This window comes from Phyllostomus discolor, chromosome 14, assembly GCF_004126475.2.
Source record: "Phyllostomus discolor isolate MPI-MPIP mPhyDis1 chromosome 14, mPhyDis1.pri.v3, whole genome shotgun sequence".
In the NCBI taxonomy this organism is placed as follows: Eukaryota; Metazoa; Chordata; class Mammalia; order Chiroptera; family Phyllostomidae; genus Phyllostomus; species Phyllostomus discolor.
The window spans coordinates 1,798,700-1,818,929 of record NC_040916.2 but is presented as its reverse complement, the minus strand read 5'-3'; the positions used below and the strand labels follow the sequence as shown (position 1 = coordinate 1,818,929).

The 20,230-nt window shown below is 43.3% G+C and overlaps 1 protein-coding gene across 1 annotated transcript; it reads right to left on the bottom strand.

Moving 5' to 3' along the window:
- Positions 1-5,617: 5,617 nt before the first annotated feature.
- On the bottom strand, positions 5,618-18,943 carry SLAMF8 (SLAM family member 8). Its single transcript, XM_028530986.2, has 5 exons — positions 17,904-18,943; positions 13,011-13,337; positions 8,113-8,418; positions 7,928-8,029; positions 5,618-6,219 (listed from the first exon to the last, which is right to left on the bottom strand). The coding sequence occupies exons 1-5, from the start codon at positions 17,941-17,943 to the stop codon at positions 6,152-6,154; spliced, it is 843 nt and encodes a 280-aa protein (XP_028386787.1). The 5' UTR covers positions 17,944-18,943; the 3' UTR covers positions 5,618-6,151.
- Between the last annotated feature and the right edge of the window lie 1,287 nt (positions 18,944-20,230).

Below are 20,230 nucleotides of genomic sequence, written 5' to 3'. Positions count from 1 at the left end.
AACCCAGCCACTGGGTTGCTCCGCCCTGGTGAACATTTAAGGCCCCGCGCCTCACTATGTAACAGGCATGTCAAGACAAAAAAAAATGGCCCAAATGAAAGAACAGATCAAAGATCCAGAAAAAAATACAACTAAGCTATGAAGAGACAGCCAACCTATCATATGAACAGTTCAAAGCACTGGTGATCAGGATGCTCACAGAACTGGTTGAATTTGGTCACAGATTAGAGGAAAAAATGAAGGCTATACTAAGTGAAATAAAGGAAAATGTACAGGGAACCAACAGTGAAGGGAAGGAAACCAGGACTCAAATCAATGATTTGGAACAAAGGGAAGAAATAAACGTCCAATTGGAACAGAATAAAGAAACAAGAGTTCAAAAAATTGAGAAGCTTAGGAATGTCTGGGACAATTTTAAGCACTTCAATGTCTGAATCATATGTGTGCTAAAAGGAGAAGATGAAGAGCAAGAAATTGAAAAGTTATCTGAAAAAATAATGAAGCAATGGGAGGGAAGTGGGGAGGGATGGGTGGGCGGGCTAGAATGGGAATAAAAGGGAGAAAACTGTACTTGAACAATGATTAAAATAAAACAAAAAAAATAATGAAGGAAAACTTCCCCAATCTAGTGAAGGAAATAAAATTCTAGGAAGTCTAGGAAGCCCAAAGAGTCCCAAAGAAATTGGCCCCAAGGGGAGCACACCAAGGCACATCATAATTACTTTAGCCAAGATGAAAGAGAAGGAGAGAATCTTAAAAGCAGCAAGAGAAAAGGAGACAGATACCTACCAAGGAGTTCCCATAAGACTGTCAGCTGATTTCTCAAAAGAGATCTTGCAGGCAAGAAGGGGCTGGAAAGAAGTATTCCAAATCATGAAAGGCAAGAACCTACATCCAAGATTACTCTATCCAGCAAAGCTGCCATTTAGAGTGGAAGGGCAGATAAAGTGCTTCCCAGATAAAGTCAAGTTAAAGGAGTTCATCATCACCAAGCCCTTATTATAGGCAATGTTAAAGGGACTTCTCTAAGAAAAAGAAGATAAAAAACATATACAGTAAAATGACAGCAAACTCACAATTATTAATAGCCACACCTAAAACAAAAGCAAACTAAGCAAACAACTAGAACAGTAACAGAACCACAGAACTGGAGATCACGTGGAGGGTTAGCAACAGGGGAATGGGAGGAGGAGAGGGGGGAAAAGGTGCAGAGAATAAGTAGCACCGGTGGTAGGTAGAAAATAGACAGAGGGAGGGTAAGAATAGTATGAGAAATGTAGAAGCTAAAGAACTTATAAGTATGGCCCATGGACATGAACTAAAGGGGGGAATGTGGGTGGGAGTGTGCAGGGTGGAGGGGAGTGGAGGGGGAGGGAAATGGGACAACTGTAATAGCATAATCAGTAAACTATATATATATATATTTTTAAAGATGTCCTATATTTCCTCCCATGCCTCCAAAGGGAGGATCCTTGAAGTCAAGTAGACCAGTCAAGCTCAATCTGTTTGTTGTGAATTTCAGTTTTCACTGAGAAACATAGGAACGGAAAATACAATAGATTTATTCCACAGTGGCCCTTGAGGAGGTTGTCCTGAAGCTTGCATCCTTGAGGCCACCTGCCTTTGTCCTTTCTGAGGCCTGGTTGAGTACTATAGACTGAATTGCTGTGTGCTCCCAAAATTTATATGCTGAAACCCACTCTCCAGTGTAATGATATTTGGAGGTGAGCTCTTTGGGAGATGATTAGGTCATGAGGGCAAAACCTTCATGAATGGAATTAGCACACTTATAGAAGAGACCCCAAGAGACCTCCTTTGCCCCTTCTATTATGTGAGATACAGCAAGAAGATGGCTGTATGTGAACTAGGAAGTGGGCTCTCACCAGACTGAACCTGCTGGTGCTTTAATCTTGGACTTCCAGCCTCCAGAACTGTGAGAAATAAATATCTGTTGATTATAAGCCTTCTAGACTATGGTATTCTTTTATAGCAGCCTAAACTAAGACACTGACCTACCCATGACTTTCCAATAATCCCTTCTTTTGCTTTAGTTAAAACCAGAGTTGGCTTCTTTGCTTGCACCCAGAAAACTCTAACTGATACAAGTATTGGCCCATTATTCTCAAATATTCTAAAGAACATGATTTCTTAAATGGCCATATGATTTTATTAATTTATTTGATGGATTTCATGCTGTGTTGCACTTTCATGACAATAGTATTACTACTCCCCATCAAGCTCTGCTTTGTTTCCAGTTCTGATATATTTCCTGAATGATTTACAGAGAAAAATGGTAGAACAAAGGAAACTAGAATAACTCTTATTTATAGGAAGCACAGACTATTTCTGATACTCTGGCCAGGTCCTTTCATTGGCCTCTTTTGTTCCACTGTTCATTCATTCTTTTTTTTTTAATTTATAATTCATTGTCATTGTTGAAAAGATCTTATGGGTTTTCTAGGGCAGAAATGGGAAATTGGTTTCATCTTGTCCCCTGATTTCAACTAATTGTTAGATTTAATTGAGTATTGTACTGCATGTGGACTCAGTGGGGAAGATGTGGCATAATTAATTATCCATGTTCAACATGGCCTTTGAAATCAGATTTCTGATTGACTACAACTTCCCACCAAATATTTGAAAAGTCTTTAGTCTATATAATATTGGGATGATTTCTGCTTAAGTATATTTATTGAAACAGCTCACTTCATATTTAGATTTCTCCATTTGTTATTAAGTTTTACTCTGGTAAGGGGCTGGACTGATTTAGAAAACCTAAAGCTAACTCTCACTCTAGAGAATAACAATCACTTTGGGCTTCGGTTTTCCACTTGAGAAATAACAAAACTTAAAGTGGGTAATCACCAAGTCTCCTTTCACCTTTAAGACACTATTATTCATATGAGTCAATATTTTACCTTTCAGTGATATGTTCTGCTGGCCTCAGCTACACAACCTGGCTAACATTAGAGCCCTTCAAGTACTTGAGGACTTAGAGCCTTCTAAGATGTTTGTTTGAGGTAAAACATGACTGGTTTCTTTAGTCCTTTCTTGTATGATAACTTTTCTAGACTTTGCAACATTCTGGTCATTCTCTTCTACATATTGGAGTTTTCCAGTGTCGCCCTGGAAGTGTGGCTTCTAGAACTGGACTCTGGCCAGTTGTGCAGTGGCAGTGTCCCCACTACACACCTATGTGCTTTGCCTGCCCTCCTGGCAGATGAAACCCCCTGTGAGCAGTGCACAACCCAAGGGGAGGCACCCACTGAGACTTGAGGATGTACTGTATTAGAAGGCCTTTGTCAGGTTGCACGCAGAACAGATGCAGGGAGACATCAAGTCAGAGCTGGAGGAAGGTGGTACTTCCCCAAAGGCCAGTAAGTAACCAAGTACTGATGAACTTTGAACAAGTGTTACTTCTTAATAAATGTGGAAAGTAGATCTGTTAGAGATGTCATTAATGTTTGCAGCCATTGTTTTTAAACAAGGCTTTGAGTGCTCCTGTCTCTGTTGATGAAAATAATGTCTCTCTAACCTTTTTCTTTTACTAGGCTTCCTCTCCATTCTTTCTGATATCATGTCACTTGATGCCTTTGCCCCAGCAGCTCTTGTATTTGTCACAAAAGGACAGGTGCAGAGGCTCTTACTTAAGGAAAATATAATAAAAACAAGGAAAAACAAAAGCAGACTTTGAGAGGATTCTGTTCTGACCATGAGCCTACTGGAAATAATAGTACATGGCTGTCATGGGAGGAATCTGATACTGAAACAGATAGGGGTTGTCCTAGCCACCCTCACCCCACGAGGTCCCATGTGTTGTGGTCCCAGGCTATCACTCTGACCCCACTTCCACTCTCGCCCTCTCATTTTTAAAATTTTAATTTATTTATTTTAAATGAGGTAACATTGGTTAATAACATTATATAAATTTCAGGTGTACAATATTATCATTCAATATCTGTATACTCTATTGCATTCTCATCACTGAAAATCTGGTTTCCATTCATTACCTTTACCTATTTTATCCTTTCCCCCATCCCCTTCCTTTCTGGTAACCACCATTCTGTTGTCTTTATCTTTGAGTTTGTTTTTGTGTTGTTCTGTTTGTTACATTTTTTTAAACAAGAGGCAACCAACAGAATGGAAGAAAATATTTCAAATATTTCTGGTCAAGGGTTAATATCCAAAATATATAAAGAACTCATATAACTTAACAACAAAACACCTGCAAACAACCCAATTAAGAAATGGGCAAAGAATCTCAATAGACATTTTTCTAAGGAAGACATACAGATGACCAACAGGCATGTGAAAAGATGTTCAACATTACAAATTATTAGGAAAATGCAAATCAATATTACAATGAGATACTACCTCATACATCTTAGAATGGCTAGTATCAATAAGACAAGAAATAACAACTGTTGTCTACAATTTGGAGTAAAGAGAACACTTGTGCATTGTTGGTGGGATTGGAAATTGGTACAGCTACTGTGAAAACAGTTTGGAGGTTCCTCAAAAAATTAAGAATAGAACTACCATATGATGCAACAATTCCACTTCTGGGTAGTTATCTGAAGACTATGAGAACACTAACTTACATTCCTATGTTCATTGCAGCAAGATATGGAAACAACTTAAGTATCCATTGAAAGACAAATGGAGAAAGATGTGGTACATATATAATGGAATACTAAGTCATAAAAATGATAAAATATTGCCATTTGTAACAATATGGATGGATCTTGAGGATATTATACTGAGTGAAATAAGTCAGACAGAAAAGGACAAAGGCCATATGATGTCACTCATATGTAAAATATAAAACAAAAAGTAAGAATCAAACAAAACAAAACAAAGCAAAACAAACTTACTATCTTGTTTTGACCCAGACACCTTGGCCTCCATTCTATATAAAAAGGTATTAAGTATAAAATGGCACCCATATCAACCATGGTATATTAACTGTGGGTTGATTGTCTATAATTAACTGTAAATTATCTCTGAGGGTCATGAACTCAGATGATCTGAAAGTCTTTCAGACCAAAAATAGAAAGCCTTCCACCTTCACCTATTTCTAGATCTTTTCTTATAATAATGCTTTGGTCTTCAAGAAGCATCAAAGTCTTAAACTACATGTAGGGGATGGGACTGGGGCTGGAAGTGGATGATTCAGAGATTCACAGTTGGTTCAGAGGCCTAATGTCTTTAAAACCAGAGACCCAAGCTGGAGGCAACCTTTCTGTGCTAGTTGGTTAAGTAATCTGTCAGGGCTATCATAACAAGGTATCACTGACTGGGTGGCTTAAGCAGCAGGCATTTATTTTCTCATAGTTCTGGAGGCTGCAAGTCCAAGATCAGTGTGTCAGCTGGTTTGGTTTCTTCTGAGGCCTCACTCTTTGACTTGCAGATGGCTTCATTCTCTCTGTCCTCCCATGATATTTTTCTATGTGTATGTGTATTTCTGGTCACCAAGGACATTTGGTGTCCTTTTCTTGCCAGGACCAAACCCACAACCAAGACATATGCTCTGACCAGGAATCGAACCCACAGCCTTTTGGTTTTTATGGGATGACACTCCAACTGACTGAGCCACACTGGCCAGGCTGGTGTCCTTTTCTTATAAGGACACCAGGCATATTGGATTAAAGCCCCATTCCAATGAGTTAATTTAACCTTACTTATCTATTTAAAGTCTCTATATCCAAATAGTCATATTGGGGATATTGGGGATTAGAAGGGTCTCCCCTTCAACATATGAATTTTGAGGGGACAAATAGTCCATAACAATACTTCATGAACAGTGGTAGGATATGAATACTCTCAACAATCACTATCCCTGTGGGTCCAGGAGACTGCCCAGTGTCCTTTAGGGAATATACTCTTTGGCCCAACTTTCCCAGACCAGAGCCAGTCTGGTGCAACAGTACGTGCAACAAGGGGAGAGGGAAGGGGGAGGGTGTAGATGGTCATGCCAGTGTTTTCTGTCTTCCCAATGTAACAACTGCCCAGGCTGCTTCTGGAAAGTGGGACAAAGTCTCACAGGAGGTACAAGAACCGTGGTAGTTTCAAGACACCAACTATATCCTAGATTATCATGTGCCTGGGCAGTGGAGTTCCTCATGGTCTTGGCATCAGTTTATCTTCTTCTTCATGGTACAAGGGGGTTTTCTGTTTCTAGAGCCACTCCATTAGCACAGGCATCCTTCTTCTTTTTTCCTGGTAAGGAGATAAGAAAGAAGGTTACCCCTCCAATGTTTGGAATCTTAGCATCCTTCACCTGGGCCAACAGCTCTGAATCCCAACTGTCCTGAACCAAGATCACCTTGGGCAAAAAACAAAAACAAAAACAACAAAAAAATCTACATTTCTCCCCCCTCCCCGTTTTTTCAAGACCCTGGAAAAGGAGATGCTTCAAGGATAGGAACTTCTTCCTAATGTCTAGCCTTCCTCTGAAACTATACCATACATTTAGCTGTAAAAAGTATGGAAAATTAGAGCTGAAATGGACCCAGTTAAGTGACTGGCCAGGAGCCAAATGGCACAGCCAGGACTAGCCACTGGACTCCCTCTGAAGAGCCTTGCTATTAGCTTCTTTCGGCCCCTTCTTGGTGACCAAAGCCACTGTTTACTGAGCCTTGGAAACATTAGGCTGAGTGAAAGAAGTCAGTCATAAAGAACCACATAGTGCATTATCCAGAATAGACAGTATATAGACAGAAATTAGATTAGTGGCTGCCTAGGCCTGGATGGAAAGGAAGGATTAGGGAGTGATGGCTAAGGGGTTTGGGGATTTATTTGGGGGGTAATGAGAATGTTCTAAAATTGATTGTGGTGGTAGATACATAAATCTAAATACAATAAAAGCTACTAATCTGTATATACTTTGAATGGGTGAGTTGTATGGTATTTGAATTAGATATCAATAAAGCTGTTGAAATCAAAAGCTGCTCTTTTCCTGGCTCTACATTCTTACCACAAATCCTAAGGACTGTCTGGGCGTAGACAGGGTTCTTGGGTGGCATGTGACCTCAGCTGCTCTTCCTGCCTCCTCCAGGGAAAGAATATACAGGAGCTGGTCGTCCACCCCAGCTCCACGCTGAGTAGCTGAGGTCCCATGCCTCCTTCTCCTTGCTTACCCACTCTTTCCACCCTGGGGCCAGCAAGCCCATATATCCTGGGACACACACAGACATGAAACCTAGGCCAATGGAGTTGTTTCTTTCAGGGGCAGAGGACTCTGGGGAAAAGGCAGGACTAATGGGTATAAAGCTCAAAACCTGGCTAACCTCTGTGTTTCCCCTTCCCTCTTCTTGAGAAGTAGGACCTATCATCTCCTGGGAAGAGAAACACTTCACTCAGGGAGCATTCCTAGGCAACAATGTATTGGGATTCAACTAGGCCTGCACTCAACAAATCTTTATTGATACCAGCTATGTAATGGAAACCATTGCTAGGTGCCCAGTGGTGACCCAGCCTTTGCCTTTAAAGGGCTGAGAACTTAGTGGTAGAGTAAATGCAATAAGAACTGTGATTGGGGTAAGCAATGGACATTAAAGGCAGGATACTAATCCATTCTGGTGGTAGGGAAGAAGGTCAGGAAGGCTTCCTGGAACAGGCACACTTTGAAGATCATATAGGAGATAACCCAATAAAGGAGTTCAGTGGAAATCATGGAAAGTGTGTTTCATACAAGGAAATGGAATGTACAAAGTCCTGAAGATATATGTAAGAGAATTTGAAGAACTACAAGAAACTTCAAGTCTTATTGGAGGACAGAATAACAAGATGGAAAGGGCAAGAGATGAGGCGAGAAAGATAAGGAGGACAGGCCTTTCGAGGACAAACAGGAGGAAGTCCAAATTTTTCCCTCTTTTCCAGAAGATTCAGCACCTCCACCCACCTCCAGTACCTGCAGGACTCCCACCTGAGCAGGGGCCCCAGTGCCAAGCAGAGAGGAGACCAGCCAGGATCAGGAGCAGTGAGATAGGCACCACCACCAGCAGCACATCTTTGTAGGAGGATTTCCCTGATGCAGGACATGAAGGGAGCAGGGTCAGAGATGGACTTGATACTTCACCACCCTACACTGACCCTTTGCCCATGGCATACCTGCCTCATGATTGCAGCTCTCCCAGGGGTTGACTACAGTTGAGTTCCAGCTGACAGGGTTGGAGACAATGCAAGAATAGGCCATACCCTTGTCTCCTGGTCCCAATGAAACCATCAACACCTGTCCATCTATGAAGAGGCCATGTGTCTTGGTACCAAAGTCAATGGTCCCCTCCTGTTGCCATCTATAGGTTATGTCGCTGATATTGGGTACCCAACAGGACAGAAATGCTTGGCAGGTCTTGGCGGGCTGAGCATCCCCGGATACAGCAATGAACACTTGTACCACAGGCCTGGGTACTGCATCTAGGCAAGAACAGTAGAGCAGGTATGGGTTATAGGGATGCTGGGCACGGACCACAGCTCTGGCTTTGGAATCCATGCAGGATTAGATGCCACCTCTGGCTAGTCTACTCTCACTCCAAAACCTTGTCTGACTTCCCACGACCACAGGACAAAAGCTGAATTCCTTAGTCTGGAATTAAAAATCATTCATAAAATGGGTGATGTAAACCTCTCCAACTATACCTTCTACTGATCCTCCGCACCAATCCTAATTAATTTCCATTCTCTCAAACATGTCATGCTATTTCTGCTTTCATATGTCTCAGCTGTGCATGTATGCCTTTCTCTTCTTGTCCTCTTAGAAAACTCCTGGACCCAGCCTGAACACATTGCTTGCTGCCCTGATTGTGAAGCCTTCCCTGACACTCGAGGTATGGTACTGAGCTCTCCAAGCACTCTGTCTGTTTCTTATCAAAGCACTTTTCTCATGATATAGTGGTCAGAGAGACAAAAAGCACTTATTAAGTCAGACAGAATAACATGTACACTCCTGGACTTTAGAATTTGGAAAGGACAAATACTGACAAGTGATTATGAATAATTAAGAAAATAATTTCAATGGTGAAAAATGCTGTGAAGGGGCTCTGTCTTGTTACCTCCATAACCCTCAATCTCTAGGTGCTCAGCTACCTGGGCCATTGAACAAATTGGTGTCCTCGTATCCTATGTAGTGGCTCCCATTTTCTATATAGGTTGATGAGTAATGTGTCTCCATGGCAGTGGGTCCAGGGGGAAAGGATTTTGGTAACAATGAAAGAACTCAGTGTCTGAGAACATTCCAAAGCCATGCAGAGTAAAACTTCACTAATGCCAGCTCAATATGTTAGGATTTGTGCTATGAAAAAAAAGTAAAATTTTGCTGGGCACACTAATAGTATAAACAAAGATCACAGGGGGAGTTATTTATACAGTGATTCCAAACCTGAAGGACACAGTAGAAACACCATCGACATTTATAGTAACTAATCTGCTAATTCAAATCATCCTTTGTCTATTGTCAAAACAGAGCTCATAAGGATGTCTGACAGCTTTGTGCAATTGGTTCTAATCAAGCTATGTATTTGGAAGCAATAAAACAGCAATTTTCAGACTTCTGGCCAGGATGGAGGTGTAGGTAGATACACCACGCCTCCTTGCACAACCAAAAGAAGGACAACAAATTTAAAAACAAAAAAGAACCAGAACTGCCAGATAATCAAACTGTATGGAAGTCTGACAACCAAGGAGTTGAAGAAGAAATATTCATCCAGACCGGTAGGAGGGGCAGAGATGGGCAGACAAGTAAGCAGAGAAGACTCATGGCAAGGCAGTGGCTGTCAGATCTGGCAAGGCAGCAGCTGGCGAACTGGGTAGTTCCATGTTCATGTGCAGATAAACCAGGAAGAACAACTGGGAAGTGAGATAGACCACCCAACCCAGGGTCCCAGCATGGGGAAATAAAGCCTCAAAGCCTCTGCCTGAAAACACCTGTGGGGGTTGAGGTGGTGGGAGAAACTCCCAGCATCACAGAAGAGTTTGATGGAGAACCCCACAGGATCTTAGAACATACATAAACCCACCCGCCCAGGAATGAGCCCCAGAAGGGCCCAATTTGATTGTGGGTAGTGGGGGAAGTGACTGAAAACTGGCATAGAGCAGAGCAAGCATCATTGTTCCTTGTGGGACCCCTCCCCCACATATATCATCAGCAACTTGGGTTGCCCTGCCCTGGTAAACACCTAAGGCTCCCTTCTTACTATGTAACAGGTGCACCAAGACAAAGAAAATGGCCCAAATGAAAGAACAAAGCTCCAGAAAAAATACAACTAAGCGATGAAGAAATAGCCAACCTATCAGATGCACAGTTCAAAGCACTGGTGATCAGATGCTCACAGAATTGGATGAATAGGTTGCAAGTTAGAGGAAAAAATGAAGGCTATGCTAAGTGAAATAAAGGAAAATGTACTGGACCAACAGTGACAGGAAGGAAACTGGGACTCAAATCAATGGTGTGGACCAGAAGGAATAAATAGACATTCAACTAGAACGGAATGAAGAAACAAATAAAAAAACTGAGGAGAGGCTTAGGAACCTCTGGGACAACTTTAAATGTTCCAACATCTGAATCATAGAGGTGCCAGAAGGAGAAGAGGAAGAATAAGAAATGGAAAACTTATTTGAACAAATAATGAAGGAGAACTTCCCCAATCTGGCAAAGGAAATAGACTTCCAAGAAGTCCAGGAAGCTCAAAGAACCCCAAAGAAGTTGGACCAAAGGAGGAACACACCAAGGCACATCATAATTACACTAGCCAAGATGAAAGAGAAGGAGAGAATCTTAAAAGTAGCAAGAGAAAAGGAGACAGTTACCTACAAAGGAGTTCCCATCAGACTGTCAGCTGATTTCTCAAAAGAGACCATACAGGCAAGAAGGGGCTAGAAAGAAGTATTCCAAGTCATGAAAGGCAAGGACCTACATCCAAGATTACTCTGTCCACTAAAGCTTTCATTTAGAATGGAAGGGCAGATAAAGTGATTCTCAGATAAGGTCAAGTTAAAGGAGTTCATCATCACCAAGCCCTTATTATGTGGAATGTTGAAGGGATTTATCTAAGAAAAAGAAGACCAAAACTATGAACAGTAAAATGACAACAAATTCACAACTATCAACAACTGAACATGAAAAACAACAAAGACAAACTAAGCAAACAACTAGAACAGGAACAGAATCACAGAAATGGAGATCCCATGGAGGGAATGGGAGGGGGAGAGGGGGGAAAAGGTACAGAGAATAAGTAGCATAAATGGTAGGTAGAAAATAGACAGGGGGATGTTAAGAGTAATATAGGAAATGCAGAAGTCAAAAAAACTTAAATGTATGACCCATGGTCATGAACTAAAGCAGGGGATGCAGGTGGGAGGGGGTGTGTAGGGTGGAGGGGAATAAAGGGGGGGGTAATGGGACAACTGTAATAGCATAATCAATAAAATATGTTAAAAAAGCCAAAAATAGCAATTTCCTTAAATTTATAATTCAAATGCCCAGAACAAAGTATTTTAGAGCTTAGTGGTATTGGGTACTGCATGTATTATTACATTATATGTCCTCATTTTACATGTGTAGCAGCTCAGACTCAAACAAAGAAGGAGCTCCAGGGCTGCCTGTATGGTTGTATAGGTTATTCATTGCACACGATCATTGGGTAAGGGGGTAACAGGTGAAGGTGGTGGTTCTGAGATCTAGGCAACACTCTGCTTGCCAAACTTTACACCTGGTTCAAGGATGTATGCATCCAGAAGGACACCCATGTAGTTGCATATCAGCACTCTGAGGGCATATGCAAGCCAGTTAGCTCCTTCAGGGTGGGGGATGTTTCTCTCCTCCTAATTTGTGACTGCCTTTCTTTCCCTCATTGTTTTTCTTATCCTAGCTGTCAACTTTACTCTCCATTCTTAAATTTGGACCTTTTCATCCCCTCTACCAAGTTTTGGAGGTTTTACTGAAATTGTATTTTGAGGTCACTCACATCATTTCCAAGCCATTAGATAGATAAATGAAAGCTAGAAGACCATTTTTTTCTCTTGACTAGCAGAAATATAGTAGAGGTGGAGGTGATGGTGGGAGTAGGAGACAGAGGTGGAGGTGAGAGTGGAGGTAGTAGAGGTGGAGGTAGTGGTAGTGATAGTGTTAAAGGAGGTGGTGGTGGTGGAGTTGGGGGTAGTAGACGTTGTGGTAGATATAGTTGTGATGGAGATGGATGTAAAGTTGCTAGAAAGAAAGACCCTTAGTGCCCCCAGTGAATTCAGCCATGGAGCTGAGGTGCTGATTGCACCTGCATGAATGACCTTGGCAAAACCATGTGGAGCAGAGGTCTGCCTGTCTGAGCCAGGCTAACCCACAGAATTATGAGAAGTAAAATAGCTGTTTTTAGCCATTTGTTTTGCTACAATGAATAACTGAAAGAACCCATGAATGTTATATAGTTAAAACTCTCTAGGTATATCTGAAAGAACTCTTAAAAATATAAAATAAAAATTCTGTACTTTTAACTACTGTTGAATTATAATTTAATTTTTAATAAAAATATTGTGTCAATTTAATTGGTAGTATTTTTCCTTTTTAGTGGTATATAAAATAATGGCACATCATAATCTGATACCTTCAATCTGATGAAATATAGGTCAACTTTTGTCCTAGATGGTATTCAAGCACCATTGTATTTCACTGTTCATCTATGTGATAATACTATCATGATACCCACATTACTAATGAGAAGGCTGACATCAGAGCTAAGCATTGTGTTCAAGGCCACTTAACTGAGAAAATACCAAGTTGGAATTCAGACAAGGACTGTAGTGGGCAGGTCTGGGTTGCTCCAGATAGGAGCTCACCTGGAAGAACTTGAGGATTTTCCTAGATGTGGCTGCAGGAGAGTAGTTGGTCTCTGAATTAGCCACAAAGTCAGAGGCCCAAGGTTTCTAGAATCCAGTCTTCCAGCTCCCAGGATTCAGGATGCCTTTCCAGGTCTTTGTGGAGGGAGGCAGGGCAGAGATCCAGTGTCAAGCACACTCACCATATACCTTGAGCTGCAGGATCTGGGTCCAGGTTCGACCTCCAGTGTCCACTAGCAACACAGAGAAGTTGCCGCTATCTCCAGACTCCAGTGGTCGGAGCTCCAGGCTCAGGTTGCTGTGCATCTGGGTTCGACCCAGGAAGCGGGAGTGGTACAGAGTCTCTAGGGAACCTTGGAAAGATGTGGCCAGGAGCTCCTCTGAAGGCCAGAGAGATCTCCAGATGGCCTCTCGAACTTGGAAGCCAGGGTGGTGCTCTGCCATCAGCAGCACAGAGCCCCCGACCTGGCCCTGCACTTGGGCACCAGTAACTGCAACAGGAAATGCTGCTGCAAGAACAGAGCCATGTCACTGCCTGCCCCAAGCTCATATCTCTCCTGCATGTAGCCAGGAGCAAATTAGGGCCCCTCTCCCCATACTGCCTCCACCCATATTGAGAATGTACTGTGCCAGGGGCTGGGAATAACACAATAAAAAAGAGAATTTGGTACCTGTGCTCATGGAACTCACAGAGGAAGCCAGATTCTTAAGAAAGAGTTAAAATATACTAAGTTAAGTACCATAATGGAAAAAAAGGGAGTGCTCTGGGAGAACACAGGCAGCGTGATAATGTGACCTTACCTGACCTTGAAGAGTTTAGAGAAGAAACGGTTAAGCTAAGACCCAAAGAAGAAATGGAACTAGCCAAGCCAAGCAGAGGGCTGCCTGGAGCGGGGATGGGAAATGTTACAGGAAAAGGGAACTGTATGTATGAAGGCCTAGAGGGTGAGAGAGCATAGTGCACAGGGAACTGAAAGTAGTTCTCTGCAGGGGGAGTAAGAAATTGCACTGCAGAATTGGAAAGAGCTAGTTCATGGAGGGCCTGGAAAGTGACATTGGCATTTGGGCTTTATCCTTAGAGCAATGAGGGCTCTAGACTAGGTTTTAAGTAAGAGAGTAACAGGATTAGATGCATGTTAGAAAGATCACTCCAGCAGAAGGGCAAATGATGCACTGTAGGTGGGGCAAGACAGAGGCTGCTTTTATTAATCCAAAGGTGAGTGATGGAAACTTGTACTGAGGGGGAGCAACTGAGATGGGTAGAGATGGCAGGACTTGAGAGAGATAAAGATGCATAATCAGTGAGATCTGGTAACAGATTGGATCTGAGGAATGAAGGAGAAAGAAGTCAAGGATGGCTCCCAGGTCCTTGGGACCCACAGGTGTCATTCCCTGTGATCCAGAACAGGAGGAGAGACAGAATGGGGGACAGGGAAGTGGCAGGATGCTGAGTGTTGCTGGGAACATATTGAGTTTGAGGTATGTGGGTGATGCCTCTGCTTGAAGTGCCCCCTGCCTCCTTCACTGGCTAATTTCTGTTCATTCTTTTTCTTTTTAATACATTTTACTGATTATGCTATTACAGTTGTCCCATTTCCCCCCCCTTCATTCCCCTCCACCCTGCACACCCTCTCCCACCCACATTCCCCCCTTCAGTTCATGTCCATGTGTCATAATTATAAGTTCTTTAGCTTCTACATTTCCCATACTATTCTTGCCCTCCCCCTGTCTATTTTCTACCTACCATCTATGCTACTTATTCTCCATACGTTTTCCCCCTCTCTCCTCCTCCCATTCCCCTGTTGCTAACCCTCCACATGACCTCCATTTCTGTGGTTCTGCTCCTGTTCTAGTTGTTTGCTTAGTTTGTTTTTGTTTTTGTTTTAGGTGTGGTTGTTAATAATTGTGAGTTTGCTGTCATTTCACTATACATGTTTTTTATCTTCTTTTTCTTCGATAAGTCCCTTTAACATTTCCTATAATAAGGACTTGGTGATGGTGAACTCCTTTAACTTGACCTTATCTGAGAAGCACTTTATCTGCCCTTCCATTCTAAATGAAAGCTTTGCTGGACAGAGCAATCTTGGATGCAGGTCCTTGCCTTTCATGACTTGGAATACTTCTTGCCAGCCCCTTCTTGCCTGTAAGGCCTCTTTTGAGAAATCAGCTGATAGTCTAGTGGGAATTCCTTTGTAGGTAACTCTCCCCTTTCCTGTTGCTGCTTCTAGGATTCTCTCCTTCATTTTTACCTTGGCTAATGTAATTATGATGCGCCTTGGTGTGTTCTTCCTTGGGTTCAACTTCTTTGGGACTCTGAGCTTCCTAGACTTCCTGGAAGTCTATTTCCTTTGCCAGATTGGGGAAGTTCTCTTTTATTATTTGTTCAAATAAGTTTTCAGTTTGTTGTTCTTCCTCTTCTCCTTCTGGTCCCCCTATAATTCAGATGTTGGAACGTTTAAAGATGTCCTGGAGGTTCCTAAGCCTGTCCTCATTTTTTTTGAATTCTTATTTCTTCATTCTTTTCTGATTATATGTTTTTTCTTTCATTTGGTCCACTTCATTGATGTGAGACCCAGCTTTCTTTCCATCACTATTGGTTCCCTATGCATTTTTCTTCATTTCACTTATTGTAGCCTTCATTTTTTTCATCTAATTTGTGACCAAAATCAACCAATTCTGTGAGCATACTGATCACCAGTGCTTTGAACTGTGCATCTGATAGGTTGGCTACCTTTCAGTCACTTAAAAGTACTGGTCCTTAAGCTTTCACTTCTGTTTGAGCCATCTCTCGCCCCCACCCTTTGGTTTGGTCGCACCTGTTACGTATGAGGGGTGGAGCCTTAGGTCTTTACTAGGGCAGGGCACTCCAGTCGCTGGGTTGTGATGTGTATGTGGGGGCAGGGTCTGAGAGGGAATAATGGCACTTGTTCCGCTCTCCCTCAGACTTCAGTCCCTTCCACCGTTTCCCCCAAGCAAACTGGGGCCCTCTGGTGCCAATTCCTGTGTGGGTGGGCTTGTGTACCCTGTGGGACTTTCCAAAGAATTCTCCTGTGAGGCTGGGAGTCTCTCCATGCACCTCAACCCCCACAGGTGTTTTCAATCAGTGCCCCAAGGCTCTATTTCCCAGCGCTGTGATCTTGGGTTGAGAGTAGTGCCTCATTGGGTCTGCCGGTTGCCACCCCTTGGCTGGGGTCTGCCAGCTGCTGCTTGCATGCTCAGGGTCCACCCACTGTGGTCTTGCGAGCCCCGGATGCCTTGTGTGCCCTGGATGTCTTACACACCTGGTCCCAATGCTCTCTTCTCTCCGCGCCGAGACCCATGCCTGGCTGCCCATCTCCGCCTCTCCTACTGGTCTGGATGAACATGTCAATTTTAACTTCTTTGTGGCCTGACTTCCATACAGTTCAGTTTTGTGTCAGTTCTGGTTGTTATTCTGTTTTTAAATTGATGTTGTCCCTATCTTGGTTGTGTGAGGAGGCACAGTGTGTCTACCTATGCCTCCATCTTGGATGGAAGTCCTAATTTCTGCTCATTCTTGAAGCATCAAGTTTCCCTGATCTCCCCCTTCTATCTCTGCATATTATACACTTGTTCTCTATGCTCTCTCAGAGGCCTGGGATACTAGCTATGAACTGGCCTTATCATCTATTTATGAGTCAGTGTCTCCCACTGACCTGTGAGTTCCTCTTTTCATCTTTGCACTCCCAGTGCCCATCACTCTTTGGGAGGAGGATATAGAAGCTCAGTAAATTTCTCTGAGTAAATGGCAAAATTTGCTGATTTATCTTGTATCTAGCACAGTGGTAGGTGCAGAGGTGCAGAGCAGAATACAAGCAGACATGGGACATACCCAAGTCCAGGGATTTTGGTTATGGAAATATGTTCTGGGTGGTCACTCAGCCAGCCACTGGTAACTCTAGTCCCTTGTCCACCTCACTGCCCTCCCTGGCCCAAATAATTTCAGGCTTGATTGGAGGTGACTTCAGGGTAAAGGCAGAGTGGAGACATAACATAGAGAAGAAATAACACTGGGTATCAGTCAAGACTTTTAGTTCTATCCTATCCTGCTCTGCCCAAGAACTCTGTGACCTTCAACTATCACCCTCCTTTCTGGGCTTCCATTGTTCCACCTGTAAAACAAGAGGGTGCACCAAATCAGTTGCACTCATCTTGTTTACCATTAAGAGCCTTTTGGAAAAATTATTTTTGCCTTTTGTGGTCACAAATTTGAAAGATTTTTGAACCAAACAGATTTCTGTTTTTTGAAGCATTTCTTTCACAATGTTTAGAAATGTTGAAATCTTCAGAGCCTTTAAAGCCTTCAAGGTCAGGCACTCAGGAGGGACACTGGGCAAAGTCATCTCGAAGTCACTCTGAGTCTGATGTAAACAAAGTTGTCTTTGTCTTTGCCACTTCCCAAAACCCCTATCCCCTGGCCTTGCAGTGCTGACCCATGTCACAATGAGTACTTCTTAACCAAGGAAGACAAGTCAGGCACCAGACAGAATGGAGGGATTGCCCCATGCTGAAGAGATCCAATAAGTAAGCATTTCATCACAGCATTATTGGCCATTTCACGTCCACATATCCTACATTAAACTTGCTCTCACCTCTCATCCCTACTCAGTATCCACCTTCCTCTACACAGACCTCAGAAAGGGCCTCAGGTTTTCCACAGGCTGTTGGAAAAACATCCTCAGAGTAGAAAGAGTCCTGCTCTGCCTTGCCTTCCATTGCTCTCCCCAGACTGTGTTTAGAATTCTCATGTGGTAACACTGCCAGACCCTTACCATTCCTAAAGCCATCTCTTTCCAAAGCACTGGTACCACCAGCCTCAGTTTTAACTGCCCTGGGCCATAAAACAGCTTGAGTCTCCTACACATGGATTCTTCCAGTGCTGCTGCCTCTTTCCATCCAGGACCCCACATCTCTTTGCCTCTGCCTAGTTTTCAAGTTTCCCCCAAAGCTTGCTCCTGGGCTCTCACTTTGGATGGGGGGCCCTGCCCAGACATCTGGTGAGGGTCAGCTAGATGGGTCAGCTCTTTGAGGTCAGGCCACTCACCTGCCCTGCTTACCTGCCCAGAGAAGCAGACTCCACAGGGACCACACAGCCATCCTTCTCCAGAGAGGCAGACAAACTCCCTTGACAACCAAAATCCAGAACACTCTAGGTCAAGGGGATGTGCGGAAAGGGCTGTAGTCCTTCTGGAAAGTCCCATGTTTAGAAGGAGGAATCTTGACTCATAACAAGATGCCCCGAAACTGAAATATCCAGAAGAAAGTGGAAGTTGGTTTCAGGCCTTGTTGGATTCTTTCAAGAGCATTTCTTGTAAATCATCCCTCTCACATGCTTTTGGTTGCCCATGCAATTACAAGCCACAAGCACCACCACACAAGCCCACATCCTATCCTCAGACTCTCTCTCTCTCTCTTTCTGTCTCTTTCTTTCTCTTCTCTTCCTTCCTCTCTCCTTCTTTCCCTCCCTCCAGAACTCCCTGCATTTTACCCTGCCCTGAATTTCTGGTTGCAGCCTCAGAGAGCTCTAAACTGCAATTTCCATGGTCACTTCTCCTCTGTTTAAAATTCCTCCATGGCTTTCTGTTACCCTTAAGACAAAGACTATACTGTTGGCTTAGCATACAAGGCTCTACTAAGTCCCACTCCAGCCTTCTTTTTTCAGGCTGGTCTCCCATGTCCATTCTATTCTGTAGCCACACCAAGCCAGAACAGCTTCTTCTTACAACTACAAATTGCACACTTCTAACATGTACTTGTTCCTCCACCAGGCATGATCCATTTATCCTTCTGGATTTGATGTGGTCATGCAGCCAGCCAGGCTTCTATTCAAGACTTCACACCACAGGCAGAGTGAGGGACTTACTCTTCTCAGCACATTGTTTTGTAATAATTTTCTGTCTCCACAGACTGCTGGCAAGGTTTTCAATTCATTTCTGTGCTCACCTTGGTCTTGGCGCATCATGGATATTTAATAAACATTTGTTAAACGAGTGCATAAATTCTAGATATGGTTGTATGTTTTGTTTCCTGGAATTTTACAACTCTTCTCCAAGGAGATCTTGTTATTGCCCTGTTAGAAATGGGAAATTTGAAAACCAGAGATAGCACTTTATGGAGGTCACACTGCAGCAGAGCTGGGACTTGAACTTCAACCTTCAAAGTCTGGTCCATCTTGCCAGTAACGATCTATTCACACTATTTCTCTTTTCACTTTGAGTTACTTGGTTTCTTAAGTCAGGTAAGCTTTGCAAGAAGATGAGAAAATTTCCTGAGTGTCCCTAATGTGGCTCGCAGTGTCCGGTTCTGCACAACTTTTGGCCTGCCTTCAAACTGGATGCTCTACTTTGGACTCAACTGGGAACCAAGCAGATGGGTGATGGGTGAGCAGGAGGATTCTAGGATGATGTTCCTGCCTTCCAAGGACTCACACTCACATTGTGGGAACCAGATCCACCTGGGAAGTGAAGGCCCATGGCAGAGGGGTCATGGGTCTGTGCTGATGGCAATATAGGCTGTCTGTGTTGCTGGAGGGTGCAAGGAATGGATCTGTATGGATGTGGGCAGGGGACACTTCCTTAAAAGAACTGCACTTTGAGGATAGGCATGATTTGGATAGGCTGAGAAAATGGTTGGGGTTGTGTTCTGAGGATGAGAGGAGATATAAGTGTGTAAAGCTTGGCAGTGGGAAGGCCCAAGTGAGCTGCAGGGACAATTAAAGACCTTGGGGAGGACTCCTTTAGGGCTGAAGTGGGAGAATGGAGAGGGTGTTTGGGAGTCAAGATTCTAGAGGCCTTGAATACTGGGTTAAGTATTAGTTGTTTTTTTTTTCTGGAGACCAGTGGCTCCCAACCTTGAGAAATACTTGGATTCTCAGAGATTCTAGTTTAGTAGGGCTGGGAGGGGTCCCAGGAACAAGCTCTCTACTCCAGGTGATTCTGAAGCTGGTGGGGCCAAAGGAAACTCTGAGCAGCACTGCTTGGAGGGAGGAGGTAGCTGCCCATTTTAAGCTTGGGCTCACTGGCTGGTGGGAAGGCAGTTTGCACCTGTTTGAGGGAGAGACAAGAGTCAGAGAAGCCTGGGGAGCAGCTGTTGTGATGGTTCTGACTGAGGTAGAAAGGAAATCTCTGGAGAGAAAGGGACAGAGTAGGAGTTTTGATAGAAGCCACCTGGCTCTGGGGCAGAGAGGAAAACAGAAGGCAAACACGATAACTCTGTTGCCATGATGACTCCATCACTCATGTGTCAGATATTATTGAGCATCTACTTATGTATGAGTCAGGTGCTGGAGAAATACAGAAAAGGCATAACCTCTGTCCTTAAGGAGTCTGCAGTTTTGATGAGAAGACAGGATATGCAACCCAGTAATCATAATCAGCGAGGCAAT